This window comes from Hoplias malabaricus, chromosome X2, assembly GCF_029633855.1.
Source record: "Hoplias malabaricus isolate fHopMal1 chromosome X2, fHopMal1.hap1, whole genome shotgun sequence".
Lineage (NCBI taxonomy): Eukaryota > Metazoa > Chordata > Actinopteri > Characiformes > Erythrinidae > Hoplias > Hoplias malabaricus.
Genome location: NC_089819.1, coordinates 37232557 through 37257019, shown reverse-complemented (window position 1 = coordinate 37257019; position 24463 = coordinate 37232557). Strand labels below are relative to the sequence as shown.

Sequence of the window (24463 nt, the reverse complement as noted above, 5' to 3'; positions counted from 1 at the left end):
GGTGTTAGTCTCCTGTGCAATCCATAACATCTAATGCATCTTTCTGTGGAGATTATACAAGCTGTAAATTAATACATCTTAAAATATTTTAAAGTGCCTTCACTTAGCTGTTTGGAGCATTAATAGTCCTTTTACTTTTTTCTTTCTTCTGTTTATCTGGTTTTAGACAGAAAATTAAAAATTAGTTTGTTATAAATGCTATTTGAATACAATACAGGAACCGTTGGAGGTTATGTTTGTACCCTACATCTCCACATATTTCAGGGAAGGGAACACCACAGACAACGCTTTTAAAATTATAGCCTGACACTGACATCTAGTGGGGAGTCCGTGGTAATGCATATATCACAGTGGAACTCCCCTTATTGTTAGGGCATTTGGATTAAATGTTATTAGAAATGAACCACATCCATTCCAATTTGCTTTTGGGGTGATAGGGGGCTCCATTTCCCTTGTGTTGATATAACATTTCTAATGTGTTAACTAAACCACAACTCTTGCTTTGCGTAAATGTACGAATCTATTTGATCTTATATGTTTGAAAAGAATGTGTGTGTGTGTGACTTTCTATCGGTTATAAACAACATACGCTAAAACGTTTAGAACCTTCCACGCAAGATATGCAACTAAAATGTGCCCCATACAAATTTACGGCTTACAGTGTAACTACAAGAGCACTTTCCTTAATATAGTATGTTTCACCACTTCTGCACTCTAGGTGGCATTAACAGTTCGGCCCACAAAGCCTGTGGATTAAGATATAAAACAAAATGGATCTGGCATTACTGAATGGTTCAGAAGAGGATTTTATCCATTTCACTGTTAGCTTTTTTTAACCGTTTGCTTTGTGTCTACATGTGGGAACAAGGCATATATACTTGAGCTATAACCAGAAAGTATTCATAGTTAAGCATCTTTAACTATTTAAATGTGGTCTACTTTTCATAAGCGCATTTACAAATTTTAGTGTGTCTTTACAAAGTACTGTTGGCCCCACATGGGTTGGACCTGAAATAGCTTAAGGATGACCTTGGGTTTTGTGTGGTTTGGTACATGAGACTCGGGTGGGCTGCCTGCATCAGATTAATGTGGGCAATCCAGTAACTCACTCTCTCATACACACACAAACTCAGATATATCCTGTTCTTTAATGGTCGAGAGAGAGAGAGAGAGAGAGAGAGAGAGAGAGATTTAGCCCTGTTTGATTAAATTTGCCTAAAGCGATAGCTTCGAGTAAAAATCATCTTTTAGTAACATCACTCTGTAACTAAAAACTGATGAAGTATACACACGAAGTTTGCACTACAGGCCTTATGTGACCTTAGACGTCCTAGTTCCCTTAATAGCAGCTCCCAACAAATGACAGGTTATATGCAGAGTGCTGCAAGGCAACATAATCCCCAATAAAACTGTATTTCAGATTTTTTTTATCATTATCTCACATATGGTGGTGCAGCAGGTAGTGTCGCAATCACACAGCTCCAGGAACCTGGAGGTTGTCGTTTGAAGTCCCGCTCCGGGTGACTGTCTGGAGTTTGGTGTATTCTCCCCCTGTCCGCGTGGGTTTCTTCCGGGTGCTTCAGTTTCCTCCCACAGTGCAAAAACATGTTGGTAGGTGGATTTGTGACTCAGAAAATTTTCCATAGCTGTGTGTGTGTGTGTGTATGTTGCCCTGTGAAGGACAGGTCATCCCTCAAGTATCCCTGCCGTGCGCACAACAATTCCGGGTAGGCTAATTAATTAATGATTCATTTAATAGAGATGATACAACCTTGCCTTAAACTGTGTTAAGTAAGCTCAACTAGACTTGCTAACAATGCACAATGTAATTTGAAAAGTACAGACTTCAAAATGGCTGCTACAGTTTTAACAATGAAAATTAGATTTTTATTTTTTTCAACCAGTTATTCCTTTAAGAGCTTTTCAGTGGTAACAGTTACAGTTGAAATGAACAAAGGGTGACACAGGATTTGTTTTGGTCTTCAGATTTGACAATCTTGGTGTTTATTGTAAGTATTGCAGTTTGACTTACAGCTATTATCAGAGTGCATGTTTCACAAAGCATGGCCCCAAAGTTCAACAGGACCTCGCTTCTCCTTGGAATAGGAATAGCTTTATCACACAGGCCCATTCTCCCTTAACCAAAGCTTTCTGAACCCACACATTCTCACAGACTTGTACAGAGAGCCTGCAGGGTATGTAGGCATCAAGCTTCTCAGTGCTAAGCCTTTTGGGCTGTTTTCCAGAACAGTCACGATTACAGAGCAGTTAAAGTGGTGTTTGCAGACAATGAAATCTGTGCTAAAACACTTGAAGGAAAATACCCCCTTTATTTCATGTATTCAATATACTCAGAGTTGAGCCGATCTCAGATCAGATTCCTTCAGGGTTTTTTTTTAATGCTTTTAATCTCCAGAGACTGATCTGCAAACATGTCACAAAAGTGCTAGAAATGTGTGCCCTCTTGGGTCATTTGTTCTGAGAAGCTTGATGCAGCTGGATGTCTCTGTTCGTTCATGGGTCAGTTTCCTGATCCCAGATAAGCACCACTCAAAAAAGTCCATCCAAAAGCCAGTATGATGGTTTTTGTGGGATTTAAAGTGTTGTATTCAAAAGCACTGGTTTTCAAATATGGGCCCTGGCTTTAAGTGCAGATTAAAGAAAAAATAAAGGTACAAATGGACAAATTATGAAAAGAGATCAAGGAAAAAAAAGGTAGTTGCTTTCTCAACAATGGGGTAAAGAAAAAAATTGGGAGAAAGAGTGATACAGTGTTCGTCTGTAGTTTGGCCTGGTGTTAAAACAGCACCATGTTCAGTCCAGTTCTGCTAAAAAAGAAAAAGAAATGCTAACACTAACAATAAAAGAAAGTGAACAAAGCTAGCATCATGCTAACTTGTGCTCACTATCTTCTGTTCTGAGTTAGCAAGTCTGCTTGAACTCATTTTTAAAATCATTGCTTCCACATTGAAAAATGACCATCGTAGATGAATGTTACCCTCCAGGGGAGTGTCCACATCTATTGGTAGGTCACTGAAGCTGCACTCATATGGAAACGGCTGTGGTTTTGATGTTACTTTACTTCTGCTGCTCAAGCATTTACTGAACCTGACGGCGAACAACAGCCATAAGTAGGAGGACGAGTTAAAGTTCAAAGAAAAGAAACGACAATATATATATATATATATATTAAAATTACACTGTATTCAATTTACTGCTTGCTTCTCCCTTCACTTCTGTGATCTGAAGAATCTGCCTGGGAGAGGAATGCATACCAAAAAGCAAAAGCAAAAAAAAAAAAAAAAAAAAAAAAAAAGGAAAAAACCCCAGAAAGGATGACAAATAAATTAAGCTACTCCTCCAATGATGTATCAGGGAGGAGAAATAAATACGAAAGAAAACTTCAGACTCATTCCTTCCACTGATGAAAGATAAAAGTGGAATGAGTTTTAACAGGCGGAAGACCAAGAGGGGGCTATTCAGGTGCATTGTGGATAATCTCCACCCCCAGGATCCTTAACGCCGACATATTTTACCAATAGTGGAATGCCTCACAGCTTTGACATTAAACAAAAACACACAAAAATAATAATAAACCATAGCTATCTAATAAATAATAAGAGCACAACTGAAACGTTTTTTTTTTGTTTGTTTGGTTGGTTGTTTTGTTTCTTTTTGTTTGTTTTGTTTTTTGTAATTTTTTTTCCTTAAACGAGAGGTCCGTGCTCAGGGTCCCACCACAAGCTTTCTCCTCATATGTGTCTTGTTCTTGGAGCATGTTTTCCAAAATATTTTTTTTGGGGGGGGCACAAACAAAAAAATAATATATTCATGAACAAAATATTAGTACTTTCCATGCCACTCTGCCAGCGCATCTGATAGGATAGTAAATTTTTCCAAAAATATAATTTAAAATGCACAAAAAACACAAGACAAACAGCAACAGAGGCAATAGTTCTACCCATGGGTATCTACCTTTTTTAAACTCCATTTTCTTTTTTTTTTCTTTTTTGTCTTAATTTATTAAACTATTTATGTATTATATACAAAAAAACACAAGCAAGTTGGATTTTGCTCTTTTGGACGGACACTGAAAGTGCCTTTGGAGAAAAAAAAAGAGAAGAGGGCAGGTAGGGAGTGTGAGGCCCTAACATGGAGATGGGTCTAGAGGAGTTATTGCTTGTTACTGCTAGTCGGGACATCTACTCGAAGGCTATGGTGCCTGGTTTCTACGTTCAGCTCTATGGCGGGACAGTGCAGAGTTGCTTGTAGCTGCTGTGCAGAAACATTGGTTTCTGCTGTGTAAATGCACCAAAATTGACCTCCCCATTAAACATGGGAATGATCGGTTTTTCTTTTCGTTCTTTTCTTTGATGAAACACTGCAGACATTTTTGAAGGGCTTTTCTCATCTGCGCTATTCACGTAGCACCAGTCGATGTAGTTCGTGCCAGGATTATTGAGCAGCCTTCTAAAAATTTTAAGACAATCTAAAGACATGGGCCACTGATCTTGATATGCTGGGAGCAGTGTTCCAGTAGGAGTCCAAATCGTACATATTTCATTGGTTCACATACGTTCAGATTGCTGTTGTGTCACTTGAGAAAGTCCCGACAGGCGACAAGTTCACAAGCCTTTCGTACACCAGGTAATTTGATTGTTTGAAAGCTGGAGTGAAATTAAAATAACACATAATGTTGGATTGAAAAAATCTCTCAATCTGATATCAAAGAAATGTACTGAATTTTTATAAACTGTCTAAAAAACTCTGGCTAAAACATTCTGGAACATCAAACCAATCAATAAAAAGGAATCTGGAAGGCTTGTGCTCTGGTCACCTAAATGATGTGACAGATTCTGAGGGGGCAAACGGTTTGGGTGATGAGGCAGGGGTGGAGTGTGCGGGACAGTGTTTTTGTTGAAGTCGAATCATGGATTTGGGGGGTGTACTTGTTGGTAGTCGTTATTATGGGAACTAGTATGTGTGCGAGTGTGTATGTGGGCGTGTCTTAAGAGCTGAAGGCGAGCTTGAGGCTGCAGGAGGAATAGCCCTCATCACTGGCCAGGCTCTGCAGGCTGCTGTGGTCGTCCAGGTCGCTGGTGCTGGCCGAGCTTACACTGTCCAGCTCTCCATGGGAGAACTCAGTGCTCTCTACATCTACCTCAATCTCCTCTGCAAAGGGAGAAAGAGACAAAGATATTTTACCAATGCTTTGAAACATACAAAGGCAATGCATTAATTTGCATTAGCAAATTCGATCTTTTTTATGTGCCTGAAATAGTTCTAATAAAATGGCAATCCCAGTGTTCCACACACCAACATTAACAGCTAAAGCTTGCAACAGCATAATATTTACTTTGATAAAATAGATAGATATTTAAACCTTTTACTTTATGAACAAAGAGAGGATAAGTCTAGCCATATACTCCTAACAGCAGGGCAATTAGGAGTCAGCTAGTCCTCCACATTTATAAAACATTTATCAATCCAAAGTTTTGCTAAAAACAAAATTCATGCTGTTGTTAAAATAAACATGAGAACAAAGCCAATCTTTTCTCATAAGGAATTACTGAAGAGAGCAGACCAAAAAATGATCCAGAGTTAAAATAATGGTTAGATTACAATGATAGGGGAAATGTGAAAAGCCTAATACTGATATGGACTCTCTGTCAATAACTATCCATATATGTGAGCGATATGGGTATTACTGTGTGTACCTTGATCAGAGTCAGAGCGGTCAGAGCAGTGGGTGGAGCCCACACTGTCACTGCGTATCCTCTCAGTTTCTCCGACAGCACAGGTCCCTCGCAGGAAGTCCAGCTGCCGGCGAAGGCGCCTCTGCTTCCGCTCCAAACTCTCCAACTGATACTGAGACTTCCTATCGGTCTCCTCCAACTTCTACAGAGAGACACATGTGGATATTTGAGTCCTACCAATCTTTGAACTACTACAGAGAGAGAATGAGACAGAATATGATATATATCAGTCCTGTCAGCCACCTCAAACTACTACATAGAGGCAGAGTGAGATATTTAAGCACACATCAGTTCTATCAGGACTGTTATCAGCATGAGAGGGAGAGATGCTTCAGTCCTCCTCCAACATCTACAGTGTGTGCGTGTGTGAGAGAGTTTTTATCAATTTTCTCTAAATTCTACACAGGGAGTGTGTAGACACCTAAGACTGAAAATGTATTTTTGCATTGTTTTTCAAAATGCTAATCTAGATTACGATATTTAAATTTATACTGTATATGTTGCTAGAGTGTGGCACAGTGGCGCAGCAGGTAGTGTCGCAGTCACACAGCTCCAGGGGCCTGGAGGTTGTGGGTTTGATTCCCGCTCTGGGTGACTGTCTGTGAGGAGTTGGTGTGTTCTCCCCATGTCTGCGTGGGTTTCCTCCGGGTGCTCCAGTTTCCTCCGACAGTCCAAAAACACACGTTGGTAGGTGGATTGGTGACTCAAAATTTTCCGTAGGTGTGAGTGTGTGAGTGAATGTGTGTGTGTCTGTGTTGCCCTGTGAAGGACTGGCGCCCCCTCCAGGGTGTATTCCCGCTTTGCGCCCAATGATTCCAGGTAGGCTCTGGACCCACTGTGACCCTGAATTGGATAAGCGGTTACAGATAATGAATGAATGAATATTGCTAGAGTATAAAACATTAATTGGGTTATATATAGGTCAATGGTTATATCAGTATATGATTTCACATGAATAGCAGTGTGACATAAATATTTTTCCCATCCGCCTCTGTATTTGTGTGTGTGGTGTTTACTAAAGAGTTCAATTCTGATTGATATATACACATTGCCAGTGTGAACAGTGACAATACATTACAGTTGTGTAATGGAACATGACCCCTGGAGAGAGAGACACACACAAAATATGTTTATAATCAATACTGACTATAAATAAGCTGTGTTTGCATATGCTTTTGTGTGTGTGTGTGTGTATGTGCATCTGCGTTTATACAGACATACACTGAGTAAGGCACTTTACAGCCGCTCTGAACAACGATGAACCTTACTTCCACATTCTTTATGTGAGCTTTCACTTTGTGTTTGTGTGTGCTTGTGCTTAGTGAATAAGGTACTAGTACTACAGTTTGGTAACATTTTGCTGTAGGTCGATGTTCATAATGCTACCCAACACCCTCAGAAACATCCACAATGTGCCAACTCTCATTAACACCTTCTGGGGATTCTGGGGATATTCAATAAGGCAACTTTTATGACATGAATCATTTTTACAATATATGCCTTATTAAAGTTTATGTGTAAATTACCCTTTCCACAACATATATTTTATTCCCTACAATTAAACATGCTATCAGTTTGTAAACGTAAATAATGTTTCTTCTACTCATACAAAAATGAGATTTGGAGTTCCCCAAGGCTCCATTTTAGGACCTTTACTATTCATATTATACATGCTGCCACTGGGCAGAGTTATTAGCAGGCATGGCATTACCTTCCACAGTTATGCAGATGACACACAGTTATACATATCAGCCAAACCAGGCGACAAACCAACACTAAAGAAAATGGAGGACTGTGTTAAAGAAGTGAAGCATTGGATGTCATACAATTTCCTTCTGCTAAACAGCGACAAAACCGAGGTTCTCCTTCTAGGTCCAAAACCTGCTATAAATAAGGTATCAGACTTAATACATAATTTTGACTTCCCTGTTCTCCCGAGCTCATCAGCTAAAAATCTGGGTGTTATAATTGATTCAGATCTATCATTTGATCAGCATATAGGTAACATTACAAGAACAGCTTTCCTACATCTTCGGAACCTCGCTAAGTTAAGAAATTCCTTATCCCTCCAAGATGCGGAAAAATTAGTTCACGCTTTTATTACCAAGGTTTTACTCCCAAGGTTTCTTCCTCCAGCCTCGAGGGAGTTTTTCCTTGCCACTGTCGCCTTCGGCTTGCTTGCATTGGGCTTTGATTTAAATGTTCTGTTTTGAAACTGTGAAGCTGCTTTGTGACAACGTCAGTTGTAAAAGGCGCTATACAAATAAATTTGATTTGATTTGATTTGATTTTTGATTACTCTGCCTTAAAGGTTGACATATGAAGATAACCTCTGTACTGATTAATTGTCATGTATCGGGCCATGTAATTCATGTTAAAATTCATCCTATTCAAGTATAGTTGAGACTAACCTGCTGTATTTGAATGGGCAGATGTATGCAAATGTGTTTTTTGTGAATGGGAATATGGAATGTAACAGTTTCACCAACAAAAGTCATTTATTTCACTTGACATATTTTCAGTTTCCATGACAATGTTAATGTTAATTTTTCCATTTAAATATATCATTCATGGAAGTGGAGAACACCCAAGGAGAATTCTGTTTTAAGAAAGTGTCCGCTGTGTTTGTGTTTATGTTAATGTTACCTTTATATGTGCTTTTGCTTTGTTGAGCAGGCCCAATGTAGTGTGGCGGTTGCAGTCTGGTCCCAGCGGGATAAGAGTCTTCAATCGTTCCAAACAGAGACGGAGGTGTGCTCGTCTATAAACACACACACACACACACACACACTTAGAATAAAGCACCCACAAACATGCCACAGTGGTGTGAATAAAATCGGTTTATAAACATGACATCCATTATGTGTCACAGTGCAATAAGCTGTAGTCCCTTCTTAAATCACGAGGCCTGAGATACAAACTTTTAATACTACATACATCATCTCCCTCACACAAATGTTGGGACCCTTTTGGAAGCCTACTTTGTGTGGATTGGTTCAGGCTTTACTATAATGGATATTGCTGCTTTTGGCTACGATGCATCTTGAAAGCATAAAGGCAATGATATTTTTAAATGAACAAACACTACTACAGGAAGACCCTGCATGAATGTATGAAAGAAAGAGTGAAACACAGAGGGGGGGGGTGGCGGCAGAGAGATTGTTATCTGTGTGTACAAATCTTATCAGGTCATTTCATCTTATCAGAAGTATCTGTACTGTCTATCTGTCTATCTATCCATCTATATATATATATATATATCTTTGAGACAGAGAAAGAGACACAGGCACCAATAATAAAACAAATTTATATGCAGGGGTTAGACAATGAAAGTGAAACACCTGTCATTTTAGTGTGGGAGGTTTCATGGCTAACTTGGACCAGCCTGGTGGCCAATCTTCATTAATTGCACATTGCACCAGTAAGACCATGTGCATCCAATGGTTCAAACATTGTATCCTGAAGGTGGTGCCGTGTATCAGGATGACAATGCACCAATACACACAGCAAGACTGGTGAAAGATTGGTTTGACGAACATGAAAGTGAAGTTGAACATCTCCAATGGCCTGCACAGTCACCAGATCTAAATGTTATTGAGCCACTTTGGGGTGTTTTGGAGGAGCGAGTCAGAATGGCTTAAAATCCCTCTGACCACTGTGCAGGACTTGTATATGTCATTCCCAAGATGAATTGACGCTGTATTGGCCGCAAAAGAAGGCCCTACACCATACTAATAAATTATTGTGGTCTAAAACCAGGTGTTTCAGTTTCATTGTCCAACCCCTGTATATTAGGAGTACCAATAAGTTCAAAAGTTTTTTGAAAATTGTAATTCAAAATTTAAACATGCTCCTGCCATTTTATGGTAACTGGTGTGTAGTATTAAAAAATTCTATTTTCTTTTTATTCATCAAAATAACCTAAAATTTAAGTAGTTTGAAAATGGCAAATGACAAAAATGTATTCGTTACTGCATTTGTTGTGCATTCTTGGAAAAGCACTGCAAAACATGTGCACTGATTTGTTCTATTCTTGAGGATAATATTATATCCAAGCGTATGTGTGAGTTTTGGTTTATATGATTTAAAGATGCATTAATTGTTAATTTTATTTTGTCATATTTGATACTATGCCACCATAACCATAAATTGACAAAAGAGCAGGAGAACTACTCGCGAAATGTAGGTTTTCTACTATAGAGTTTTAGCACCAACCAAACTGAACACACCTGTGACAGCAAATCAGTGTGTTCAAATTCTTCCAAATATTCAACATGGGTGTGTGGATACAAACTACACAGGAACTAAATGGATCAGTTAAAAAAGGAAACAAACACTGTCTAGAACTGAAATAAACATACAATCACAAATACTGCACAATTGAATGTGCGGTACAACTTTGGGTATTACTTCCTGTGTGAAAATGCTCTTTGAAAAGCTCATAGCCTGCAATTTTCAACCTAAACATTTGCCACAAAATATTGCACAAAATTGCTTATGAATATTAAACTGAATAAGTTAAACTGACTCTTTGAAATCTTTGAAGTGTCCACACTTGAGCCAGAGTGTCCCATTCTATTGCCAGTACTTTTAGATTATACAAACTATGTACATCAGTTTTAGCAATAGATGCCCCTGAGAGTAGCTGAATACATAATTAGAGGGAGTGTTGGGATGCTTTCGGTCTTGAGCTGTATGCAAAGAGCTGTGTTGTATGGAAGTGCCAGTCTATGGTGTGGTTGAATAGGAGTGTGTGTGGAGTATCGTGACAAGTGTGGGTGTGGGACACTGCATTATTGTGAATCCATTAATAGCTCCTCCACTCCTCTACTGGAACTGTGTGAATGACACTCCATCTGTAGCAAGATTACACAATACGTGGCCTGCAGTTTGCGAAAATCCATGTGCACACAGACACAGACAGACAGACATACAGACACACACACACAAAGTGTAGGCACATTCTGTTAAACTACCCACAATGCAATGCAACCAGGGACAGCCTGCATTAAGGCGTATGCTGGACCATTCTGTTCTCTGTCCTCTTGTTTATCTCAGTTGAACTACAGCTCAAATTGTCCACAAATTATTCCTAAGCTGAACCATTCCACTCTACTATGTAGTACAGAATTACCATCTCTAATGCAGGCCAACAAAACAATAGGAAATGATTCCCATAATATTCAGGCTAAATACACTTTACAACAGCTGCAACTGCAATTCTACATCTATGGTCTGAATACTTTCAAGATACTTTTAAGAACCATGAATGTAGTCTTGGGAAACTAAAAAGAACTAAACTTTAAAAGTACACTACAAATGGCTAACTTTCAGTAGCCTGCCCCTAAGGATTAATCAAATATTCCTGTACATACAGAAGTAAACCTCAAGACACCAAACATGTCTGAACTGTAAGTTAGGATTCGTGTAAATCTGACTATCACTATAACCAGGGTTGTACTGTTCTTTACAGAGGACACTGAGTCCAAGGCCGGGTTAAGCCTGGACATGTAAAAGAGTATGCTTTGAGGTGGAGTTACTCACATCCTCATTGCCCAGACAAGTTCAGACATGTTTTCTATCTTGGACACAGACAACACGTCCAAAAGGCCTTCCTCTGAAAGTACAACAGTTACTCCTTCACACATTCTCCATATGACTCAACCTAGAGATTTACTGAGAAGAGAGACATAGTGAGGTTTTCACATATATTTTGTCAGCTGACTCCACACACACTATTTCTGACCTCCTCCTCACGTCCGTCCAGTGACTACACACACACATATACATAAACACCTGGTGAAAGAAGCAGTTTACAGATTGCATGTCTTGACATATCCCTCCAGTGACTCAAACACGTGTGTGCATGTGCACACAGACACACACTCAAAACAACCTAATATACTGGAAGGGAGAAATCAGGAATTCTAGAAAGGTTTAACCCTCTCTTATGAAAAATTGAGATATATTGGCTAACAGCTCAAAATGTTATATTTTCATGACATATGACATCGAAATTTGCTTTCTTTTCTCATGACATTAAATGAATTAACAGACACTGAAACTGACAAATGAGACAAAAAGTGTTTTAAGCGTTTGTCCAACTGGATTGTTGGTCATGTAGCATGTCAAAGAAGACCAGAATTGTCTCAGAAATAGATTACAACAATCAGATATGCAATGACTCTTTTGGTTCAAATGCTATCAACACAAAATTTCAAAACGTTTGTTGTTTGTTACAGGTAACCTAAGATAAAATAAGTCTTGCGATTTTGACTCACCCTGTATGTATGTGCGTGTGTATAACTCTCTCTTGCTAGTTAACATACAAACCTGTGTGTGTGTGTGTGTGTGTATTTAACGTTGCTCTTTTGAATGGTCCCGCTGGCAAGACTACACTATTTTTACATTTTTGTGTGTGTCAATCAGAGAGAGAGAGAGAGAGAGAGAGAGAGAGAGAGAGAGAGAGAGATTTTCACCGGGAGGTGTATTCAGCATTTGAGTACATGTGTTTCCACGGGAACAGACACCAGATTCACAGCAGTAACTCTTTGTGTGTGACGTGCAGGAAACTGTGAGGCTGATGGTTATGATTACTCTACTTTATTAAAGTGTACTTTCAGGTGTTTATTTTGATGGGGAAACAGGGTGAATTTGTTCTCAGATTAGCTGTGGATAACAAAATGCTGCCAAAACTTGTGCCCAAAGATTGTGCACTCTATTCCATGATATTAATATATAATAATATATTCTATGTATTGTATATAATAAACTTTGAGTAAAATAACTACAAAATTATGCTCCGTACACAACAGCGGGCTTCCTACATTAACATAAATTATAATCCAATGCCTGGAGCTTTGTATTGGTATGAAGTTCCATAAAAAGGGCCATAGCAAAGTTGCTTGCTGTTATAAGAAAAATGAATTGTTTTTTATCACTGCAAAAAAGAAAATACACAATATCTAATAAATAACGTCTTATTGGAATCTACAACCCCAATTCCAAAGAAGTTGAGACGTTGTTTAAAACATAAATGAAAAAAGAATATGATGATTTGCAAATCCTTTTCAATCTATATTCAATTCAATACACTACAAAAAGAAGATATTTAATCTTCAAATTGATAAACTTTGTTTTATTTATTTAATTTATTTATTTTCAAATATTAACTCATTTTAAATGAGGCCTGCAACATGTTCCAAAAGAGTTGGTTAGGGTAAGAAAAGACTGGGAAAGTTGAGGAATGCTCAAAAAACACCTGTTTAGAATAGTCCACAAGTGAACAGGCTAATTGGAAACAGGTGAGTGTCATGATTTGGTATAAAGGGAGCATCCCGGAAAGGCTCAGTCGTTCACAAGAAAGGACGTTCACTTAGTGAACCACTGTGTAAGAGAACAGTCAGTGAACACAGTTCATCGCTCAATCTACATGTCTACAACATGCAAAGCAAAAGAAATATATCATCAACACCCAGAAACGCCACCAGCTTCTCTGGGCCCGAGCTCATCTGAGATGGACTGCTGCAAAGTGGAAAAGTGTCCTGTGGTCTGATGAGTCCACATTTCAAATTGTTTTTGGAAATCATGGACGTTGTATCCTCTGAGCCAAAGAGGAAAAGGACTGTCTGGATTGTTATCAGCGCAAAGTTCAAAAGCCAGCATCTCTGATGGTATGGGGGTGTGTTAGTGCCTATGACATGGGTAACTTGCACATCTGTGAAGGCACGATTAATGCTGAAATTTACATACAGGTTTTGGAGCAACATATGCTGCCATCCAAGCAATGTCTTTTTCAGGGACATCCCTGCTTGTTTCAGCAAGACAATTCCTAACCACATACATGCATGTGTTGCAAGAGCATGGCTTCATAGTAAAAGAGTGCGGGTACTAGACTGACCTGTATGCAGTGCAGACCTGTCTCCCATTGAAAATGTGTGGCACATTATGAAACGCAAAATACGACAACGGACACCCTGGACTGTTGAGCAACTGAAGTTGTACATCAAGCAAGTATGGGAAAGAACTCCAGCTATATAGCTTCAACAATTAGTGTCCTCAGTTCCCAAATGCTTATTGAGAGTTGTTAAAAGAAAATGTGCCCCTGTCCCAATTCTTTTGGAACGTGTTGCAGGCCTCAAACTCATAATGAGTGAATATTTGAGAGAAACAAAAAAAATATAATAAAAAAATAAAGTTTGTCCGTTTGAACATTAAATATCTTGTCTTTTAATATATTTAGTCTATAGGTTGAAAAGGATTTGCAAATCACTGTATTCTGTTTTTATTTATGCTTTGCACAACGCCCCAACTTCATTGGAATTGGGGTTGTATGTAAAAATGCTATAGGTAGACTAATCTGTATATATCTGCACAATTTTAGTACAATCATAGTGCAAAACCATGTATCAGACAGGTTCCACATGCATCAATCAACTCTCAGCTAAAGAAAAATAATGTAAGTCCTCTTTAATCTTTGACATATTTCATATCAAATATAAAAAACCAACTCCATCTAAATACACCCACCCTCACTCATCCCAGATTCCGTTCTACCAATGAGTGAATAATTAATGAGATGGAGAATGTGGGACGTGACAGCACGAGGAGAGGTGAGAAAGAGTGCGAGTAAAGGACAACATTAAATGTTCCACATGCCAGACATACTATCCTGGTGTATGTAAAAATGCAAACTGCAACTTTTTTTAAGGATTTTTTTTAATTATTAACAGATACAGAACACGACAAAGACTGTCATTAATTGTGGCACTAAATTTTGTTGCATTTTGTTAATTGTGTGAGTATCTAAGTAAATAAGTTTCATGATTATAAATATAAAAAAAAAATTAATAACAATAAAAAAAACACAACAGGAATTCAACAGAAAAGTGTGTAAGACCCCGCAGACTACCTCAACCGCTACTTTCAGATAAAAACCTTGCGATGCTTTCATCTTTGAGAGGGAGGAGAAAATCAAGCTCCACTGTTGCTTCATATCTAAACAAATACACAGAGTCCGAAAGGATATGAAGATTAAGATAAAGAAGAATTTTGCGTAATTGTCCATAAATTGCATTCTCACCATCAAACTCTACCATCAAAGCTCTTCTCTCTGTGGATAATGGAGAAATGGTATAGCTTTTCTCCTACCGACCAAAACCCTAATTCCTTGCTGTGCATGTTTATGCATACATCATTTCTGATGTAACACACTTCACAAAGGATATGTTTATAATAGAATAACTGCATATTCTTAACTCTTCAGTTACATTAATGTAATGTTAATGACAATAAGAGGGAACTACATTTTTTGGATATATTAGTCAAATAATTTTTACAATGTAATGGATAACTACCATTTTTGATGCTTCAGAATCGACATGTATATATGTGTGTTTGTGAGTGGTTCATATGCGTTCTGTTGAGTGTAACACCCTCCCCTGACCTACTTATAGAACAGAACATAGGGAAGCCTGTCTGTGGAGGGAACTCACTGTTGCTATGCGTCGTCACGGCAAGGGAAGCATCAGGATCTACAGTAAAGCGTGAACACGAAAAACACACACACACACACACACACGTGTACAGACATTCATGCACACGCACAGCCCTAAAAACAGAATAAAAATGCTCTGTGCGTTGCAAAGGAATCATTTCCTACCAGATGTTTTTGTGGCAGAACAGAAACCTCAACAGAGTGTTGCTGCTCACGTGAAACAGAGCAGGACAGAAAGCAGAAGCTTTGGGCACAAAAACAAACAAGTTAAGGCCACAGCTTGGCCAGAATTAATCTGATTTACACAATCTCCCCCTGCCCCATACCCCAAATGTAGTCAATTAACCAAGACATGTTTAGGGTCCGAATCCCGATTCGGACTGGAGCCACGTGTAACAAACAATGTAACAAAAATACTCCACCAATCGGCATCAAGCAACAAACCGTAACTTTGTACACTGTAAAAATGTATTTGAGGCAAATGTGTGCTGATTTAGGCATTTACAAGTTTGTACAAAAATTTCTAGGCCATATGTTTCCATTAGTTTACTGATTCTGAATTCTGAGTCTCAGACTCCAGTGCTAGGCACATAACAGATTATATTTGTGGTAAGAGGGGAATGGCCTAAATGTAGTGCTTTTTTTTGATGAAACTATCATAAGTCAGGCTTCAGTTCATTTAAATGCAGTTATTTGTTCTCACATATTGGCCTAGACAAATGAGTCCTCTAAACAATCAGTGTCCTTTATTGCAGTAATCATCCTGACATGTTAATATTTTGCAATGCTCAACACTAGTGCAATGTGCAGCATTCTACTAATCTCTCTCAATCTCATTTATAAACAAATCAAACATGCAGCAGGCGGTCGTGATGAAACGCACGTATTCAGGAGTGTGTGTGTGTGTGTGTGTGTGTGTATGCAATATGCATGGACCTCGATTCCACCTCCAGCTGCAGCATAGTCATGGGGAGGGCTGCTTTTTTTTCCCACTACGGCTTCCCCCGTTTATCTGTGTATTTGTGTGTGTGTGTGTGTGTGTGTGTGTTTTCTCCTCCACTTCCTCACGTGATGGGCTTTGGTGTTGCAGGTCACATGATTTGGTTAATGCATGGATTATAGAGAGAGGGAGAGACATGGTTCGGGGTCAGGCTTTGGAATCTCAAGCCAATTCGGAGCTGATCAATAAATGTTCTGATCAACAGAGCATGCTGACAGCTTCAACCACTTGAAACATCAATGTTTCAGGTCAAACGAAAAACACAAATACATTTTTATATACTGTCTGACTGTATGATAGAAACCAGCACATACACAGGAAATCACTGAATTATTTATTATTTACAGAAGGAACCCAAAAAAAAACCTAATAAAATATAATATTATATATACACACATATATATATATACACACACACACATATATATATATATATATATATATATATATATATATATATATATATATATATATATATATATATATACACATATATACACACATATATATATATATATATAAAATTGCTATACCTGTAGCCAACACATCTGCTCACTTGTTCACACATCAGGACGATAATAGTGTAATAGGGTGAGATAGGGTGGACAATATTTGGGATAAGGTTTTGGAAGAGGATTGAAGATAACAAGATTTACAGATTTGAAGCAGAATATCACATGTAGTTTTGAAATCATGAGCCACTAAAAGCCAGGAACAATTTATTCCCCAACATTTAAAATAACTAGATACATAATTGTGGAGTTTTAATAACATGTATTAATAACAAATGAAGCTGAGGAATGCTAGCTGTGCTGATTACAACAGATAAAACATAATTAAATGCCAAGTGTATGCTAGAATGCCCCCTTTAACAACTTCTAGGGTATTTCTAATATATATCCTTGTTAGTAACATATATTAATTGATAGTTATGTTAGGTCTTGTTGCATCTGAATAAAAATAAACAAAACATACAAACTTCGGTTAGAAGATATGACTGGCAAGCGAGACTGTATTTAGAGTAAATCTGTGAATATGGTTTTGTGCCAAGCATATTTTTTTGTAACAATATGACAAAAATAAAGGTTTGCAAGCGCACATTTTTGGGCGAATATTATTAGAGATATATGTGGAGACAGGTGACTGACAGACAAAATCAGTCACGTTTTGGAGGTAGGATACAGGCAGATTACATGAGCTTCCACCCCCCCCTCACACTCACACACCCACACCCACACACAGATGGAATGCCATTAACTGTGCTAGTTCTCAACTCTGTGTAATCTGCCCCAAAACGGTTGCAGCAGATTTAGCAGGGGGAGAGAGAGAGAGAGAGAGAGAGACAGAGTAAATTAGTGTCTACATCATCTAATAATCTACTGTCTAAATGCTGGACTTACCATCAACAGAGAATGGGTTATATATGCAATTAACAAACAAGCTTAAGTGTATTTAAAAACACACTTTTTTTATTGTATTGTAAGCCAGACTGAATGTTTGAATATTTTAATCATTCAATCCCATTCATCTCCATCTTTATAAGACGCTGATCAGTTGGTTAATATCATTCATTCATTATCTGTAACAGCTTATCCAGTTCAGGGTCACGGTAGTTGGTTAATATGGATCATTAAAGATTACAACACTGTGACAGCGCTTGGGTTAAGCACTGCAATCATGTTTCTGAATATCATGTTTCCAGAACAAGTACTTCCTGACAAAGAATGAGCTTGTAGTGTCTGCTTGTTATGGAAACTGGCAACATTCTCGACACAAAATCACATCCTTCTCAATATCACTCGAGCCACAAAAATTCATCTTCTCCCTCAACGCTGATACTCCCAATTTGTTTTTACTTGGTCATCATTGATGTCCAATTCATTTTAATTGTCAGCATACTCACTGGCCATATGTCAGTAAGCTAGTTATCACAGCAGGCAAGTGGAAATATTGTGAGTTGTAGAGCTTTCCACCATCATGTGGTGGAAAGCTTAGAGTTTGAAACAGAAATTGCGTTTACATAATTACTTGATGTCTAATAAAACAGGTAATTGATCTTCCGTGGGATCATAGTGAATGTATTTTGTTATTAAAGGTGGATATTTCTGAATGTACTAATATTAAGCTTGACTGGTGAGCTGCTCAAAACGAAAAGGCAATAATAATTTTAAAAAATCTCCAAGCCAAATGGCCACTTTCTTTGCATATTTAGTGGCCAAAATATGACGTGGCATGAGAGCCAGACTATAGGAAATGCCAACCCCTGCCAAAAGAGCATAACTTGCCCCTCCCTCTTTGGGCAGTGTCTGTTAGCTAACACTAACTGAGACTTTGGTGTTGTGATAGCTGCAACACAAATATAGTGATGGTGCTTCACACGTCTGAGAGGAAGCAGGGAGATTTTTGTACTTGCTCCTTAGCTCTCATAGATGTTTTGTTGTTTTAAACAAAGAGTAGATTGTTACCATGCATAATTATTTTGTAACATTGCACTTACTTGCTCGAAAATATTTCAACAGTTGGATGGAAACCTGGCTAAGGGCAATAAAACACACTTAGTCAAGTTGCACAATATTTCAGGTATTAATCGTATTATCATGGCTGGGAATTAAAGATGGATTATCGACATGAACAAACTCGTGCAACGTCAGACAAAACAAATATTTTGTGCTTATTGGGCAGACAAACAAATACTCATGCACAGTAACAGCTGTGGTGGAGGACAGCCCATAGAGGCCCATCAGTAACACATGGATTAATTCACATGCTGAGCTCTAATCTTCCCAGACCAGCAGACCCCACTCACATGCCCGCTGAGTGTATGTTTGTGTATGTGTGTGATCATGAAAGCCCCTGTAGAAGGGTGGGGGTAAATTTGGGAAAGCTGTGACTGCTCTCTCTGGGGTCAGTTTTTGAAGATGTGTTGACCCCTGGGATGCAGGAGCTTCTGGATTAGAGTCTAATAAACAGTAGTGTGATTGCAAAACAAATACACAAACAAACAGATTACAAGAGAAAGCTCATACACCCAGAAATAGACAGTCGGTGCAGTAAGAAATACATAATACTGCCAAAAATTTGTAGACACATGCTCGCCCAATGTTTTGTCTGATATCGAAGGTAATAACTGGTAGTTTAATGAAAAGCCAGCTTTTACTCTTCTCGAAAGGCTTTATAACATAGTGGAACACTAATGTAAGGATTCTATACCATTCAGCCACATAAACATTAATGAAATAATGTAATTAGTAAGGTACTGAAATTAGTTTTCGCACTCCAACCCATACATACTATGCTAAAGGTAGTTTTATCTTTTTTTTTTTTAGTATTAAGGTCATCATTACTATATAAAACAGTATCTGTACCAGTCAAGATTTTGGGAAATTGAGCCCTGGGCAAAAGTCAGAAAAATAATATAATAATAAGGAAAATAAAAATTTAAGAAAATAGATAAGGCCAGATGTTACCAGTGTGTTTGCCTCTGGTTCACAAGAAGCCTCTGCTGATGGACAGATAATCCCAACACACACACACACACACACATTATGAGATCAAACGCCATGGCATGCAGGACAATGCATGCTGGGTCCAGATCAATGTGCTGGATTGAGTCTCATTGGACAAACTTCAGTTCAGGAATATGGCTGTTGGGTGTGAATTGCTGTAGTGTGCTGCTTGGATGACTAAAATACTAAGGTTTTTTTTCCTGAGCTCATTTAGTTATCTCTTGATTATTCCTGGTTAATTTCTTCGCTATTAATGTTTTAGTTAATATGCATGTATTATCCATTATTATAATTTTAAATATTCAGACACTCACCAGAACACATTATACATGCACAGGATGCAAATTACTCAAATCCACAAAGCACATTTCATTAAACCTATAAAAATGTACATTTTGCTACTCCTGCCCAGATAATGATAACCTGACACTCAGACAAAATTGTAACATGAATCTTGTCCCATAAAAAAGCAGGGCAATCTCTGTCCTGTGTCATGAATACTTTCTTAAAGCAAACAACTTTCCACAGTAAACATAAGCAGATCCATTTTATGACTCTTTCTTCCATACTAGAAAATAAATAAACAGATGTTATGCTAAAGCAGTCTTTCTGGAGACTGTGTAATAATATTTTTGTCCAGAGTGCCCATCTTTGCCAGTTACAAACATTTTAATCACTTTATTTAGCATATAGCACTGTAATGTGGCCTCCATGTAATATTAGTTATAATGTTTTAATAATTCACTAACCGCTAAATTAGTACATCTAAATCTTCAGACAGATCATTCCACTACTGACAAAACATCATTTATCCACAATTTATTGACTACAAATCAGAGCACAGCACTTCATACCCACTCTTAATAGGAAGAGTGCATGCTCTGCTGTCACTGTGTCCCACTACACACTGTTCAAGATGCAACAGAATGTTACAGGTGATTGGTTGTTTGCATGTCATTTGTAGCATATTCTATTCTAGGAGGGATCAGGTAGGCTGTTCAAGAGATTTGTGCATTTGTTGTGCTTTCCTGTCGGTTCGCGTTTAAACACATTTTAGTCTCAACATTAAATGTTCAATCAAATAATTTCCTTTACGTTATCAATGACGTGTCTATCATGATAAATGCTGCTAGTGTCTGTAATTGTATTTGCCTTTCGAAAACAACTAAAAAAAAACTATTTTCAGACACTCAATTAATATTTATTTAAAGCTAATCAGAATGGGGACCTCTTCCATGCCTTGTCATATTCCTGAGTAATAAAGAGTGTTCCTGCTCTTAGCTAATAGCTGTGTATGATGAAAAGCGGATAGTGGGGCATAGTGATGTAATAAAACACAAAAGCAAACTAATTTTGTGCAGTATTGTCTAGCATTCTTCACTAATTCTTCACATGTGGATTTATTGTGTGATATTTTTATTGTTTAATCTGTCCTCATTTAATTAGTGATGTGTATCTACATTTAAGTAGTTCCTGTGCAATGGGCTGCTGTTGTGTTTTGGGCCTGAGGAAACACATTTCATTCCAGTGTATACAGAGGAATGACAACAAAAGCCTCTCAACTTTTATAATAAAAAAATGTTAAAATGGCAACTGAAGTGGAGTAGCTGGAGCTGCTCTGTCCGCAGTTCCCAGCTGGTCCTGTAACTGTATCCACAGGAGAATGGGTGTGTTGCGGTAAAGCAGTCTGAGACAAGGTGTTCTTTCACCTGAACTCAAGGCAAATGCAGGATGAATGACCTCTGATGCTCCAGTGTCCTCTACTCTATTTGACCTACCTCTGAGGCTCAGAGACACCAGGGAGAAGCTTTCTGGGTGTTTGTGACCATCCTGGTGGCTACAGGGAGTGGAGCTTCTGTTGTTAATTTGCACTAGCACGTACAACGGTGTGCATGTGTGTGTGTGTGTGAGTTTGAGAGAGTGAGAGAGAGAGAGAAAGAGAGAGAGAGAGGCTAGTGGGACCAAAGATCAAGTCCCCTAAGCTGCTTTTCCTGGCAAAGAAAAGCTTAAGAAGCATCTCACACACACACACACACACACACACACACACACACGAGAACAAATGGCCCCAGTTCTACTGTAGGCATTCAGAAACCACTTTAGGAATGGAACGCTCCTGCTGCTTCTGCTTTAACACAGCAAAATAAAACAACAACAAAAACAACACACACAAACCTATATTACAGGACAGGGTGTACTTCCTTGCATACAGGCATGTAAATGAATGTGTACACCTGAAACAATTGCTCTCTAGTGTGTATATTAACAACTGAGGTTATAAAGCAAGAACTAGAAGCAATGAGGGCCCAACTTTTTGAAGTAGTTTTTACATAAGACACACCACACTACTTGGATATTTCAGTGTCTACTGTTCTAGAGAAACTGCCACATAGATGAGAAGACAGTTGAAAACCATGTAAAACTCTATCTGAACTTCTGAATAGACAAGAAACGTGTCAGCTCTAAACAGGTTTACAAAAGAAGTCAGTGAGCAGGTTCTTTTCTAAGTAGCGGGTAACAAGTTTGTCCATGGTAACAGATTAATTTAGAGATCAGATTGAAAATCTTAGTATTCCTTTAACCTGTCCAACAAGCCACAAACTGGGAAAACAAAATACAGCAAGCAGCTGACAAATAAACATGTCCATCACCCTGTTAAACCACAACTAGAGAGATGCCACACGCTACTATATATATCACAAACATGCTTACACCATGGGGTTTTCCAAAAGCAAAAGAGGAGGAGTACATGAGGAATGAAGCTTGGGGAAAACACAACAGGTCTGTGACTGAATCTTCAGCTGATCCATGCTAAACAAAAGAACCAACGCCCGCACCAGCACACTGCTACACACGTGTTTACAGAGAAATCAAAACTGAATGCTAAAAAACACAAAACTTTCGTATCCTGAATGACAGACTTTACTGGAACATTCCTCAAGTTTACGTTCACATTCAACATTTGAGAAACACAATGGCATAATTTGTGCATTCTTAAAATCAAATGAATATTATTTGACAATAAGCTACAGTATATCACCAAAAGCTAGCGGGCACCTGTTTATCCATCTTTTCATTTTAAACGAAGGGTGTGTACAGAGAGTTTTTCCCACCTTTGATGCAGTAACAAACTGGGATTTCATTTAAAAAATTCAATAATCCATAATAAGTGTTATGCGCAATAAAGAAATATTGGCAGATAAAAAAGCTCTAAATGAGTCATGTTTCCATCCTTTACCATCTTGTAAATACACTTCAGATGATATAGGCTCCATGATCAGGGGCGGCATCGAAACAAGTGGGATTGAGAGATCTGAGTGGGTTTTTACTTTAATCAGAATCATTATAACATGCATATTTATCAGAAACACACTTTATCTTTAAAAAGTTAGATTTTAAATTTATTTTAATTATTTATTCATATTTTTTTCTGTCATTTCAAATCAAATCAAATTTATTTGTATAGCGCTTTTTTACAACTGATATTTGTATTTATATTTGAGACCTATCCTCCTCTGGTCAATCTATTGGTAATAATAGTTTGGAATCGATAAAAACTTCAGTGTAGAATAGTGTAGGCAGCTCCAAGGCAAGTGTTGGTGGCTGAAGCATGGGCAACTGGTCTGAAATGTGGAGCAGGAGCTCGACAGTCATCCATCAATGTCCAGCCGGACAGGTGGGCGGTCGTTTACTTGGAAAAAAGGTAAAGGACTCGAAAAAAAGGTGAATGGCTCGGAAAAAGATAAAGATAAAGAAAAATTTGTTTTTAATGTTTTGACAGGAACGTAAATAAATGCCTTTTGGTCTGTGACTTCCGCACAGTGCTGTATATATGTACAATAATCTACACATGCACTAAAATAAGAAGCTCAGTTGGTGCTGGTATGAAAACAGAGTGGTCCTAAAGCATGGAGAGAACAGGAAGACGACTCTGGGGAGTCCAGTAAAAAAGCCTGTGGTTGCGCAGTACGTGGCTCTGGCACATGCTGTACTACGTGCACAGTATGTATGGCCCGGCCAAGACAATCGTTTATTCATAATACCCTTTTCCATCAACTCTGTTTCATATTTTGATATTTTTATATTCTAACTTTTCCAAAATCTTTGTGATTTTTTTTTTCTTTTTTTATTTATTATTTTGTTATTAACTATGTGGATGGAAAACCCACTACTGTCTACTCTTCTGGGATGGATTTTAAATTACATGTTGAAACATTTATGTGAGGATTTTATGATATTCACCCATGTGATAATTAGTGAGGTCAGGTGTTGATGTTGGATGTGTAACTCTGAAACAAAAAAAATAATATTCCAACTCAGGAGGTTGGATGGAGATCCATCACTGCAGAGAATCCACTTCCTCTGCTCCTCAGTCAAATGATTGGGCTGTATAACCCACTCAGTATCATCCTATTATATTGGTCAATTCTTTTTATTTATTATTTTTTTTTACAGAAACACTTACAGATACACTTTGCTTAGTTCTAATTGGTAGGTGTGAGATTCAATATCTTGTCAGCTACACCCTAGACATCAGTCGCAGCCAGTGACACCCCTGCTTATCACCTACATTTTGATTAAGTGGAAAACTACATTGAACACTAGATCTTTAAATACTACATACATTTTGACTATGCACACGTATTGCTAACATTTTGTTTTATTTTATGAACGCCAAAGCATAAAACACCTTGTGACTAGACTG

The 24463-nt window shown here is 38.1% G+C and overlaps 1 protein-coding gene across 2 annotated transcripts in view; it reads right to left on the bottom strand.

Moving 5' to 3' along the window:
- Positions 1-1881: 1881 nt before the first annotated feature.
- LOC136676970 (max-interacting protein 1-like) overlaps positions 1882-24463 on the bottom strand; it is a 35279-nt gene continuing 12697 nt past the window's right edge. For both annotated transcript variants that reach the window (XM_066654294.1, XM_066654295.1), the window contains exons 4-6: positions 8403-8517; positions 5718-5898; positions 1882-5172 (exon numbers count right to left, since the gene is read on the bottom strand). In XM_066654294.1, the coding sequence (XP_066510391.1) occupies positions 5009-5172; positions 5718-5898; positions 8403-8517 (460 nt within the window). In that variant the 3' untranslated portion in view covers positions 1882-5008. The remainder of the gene's footprint in view (positions 5173-5717; positions 5899-8402; positions 8518-24463) is intronic.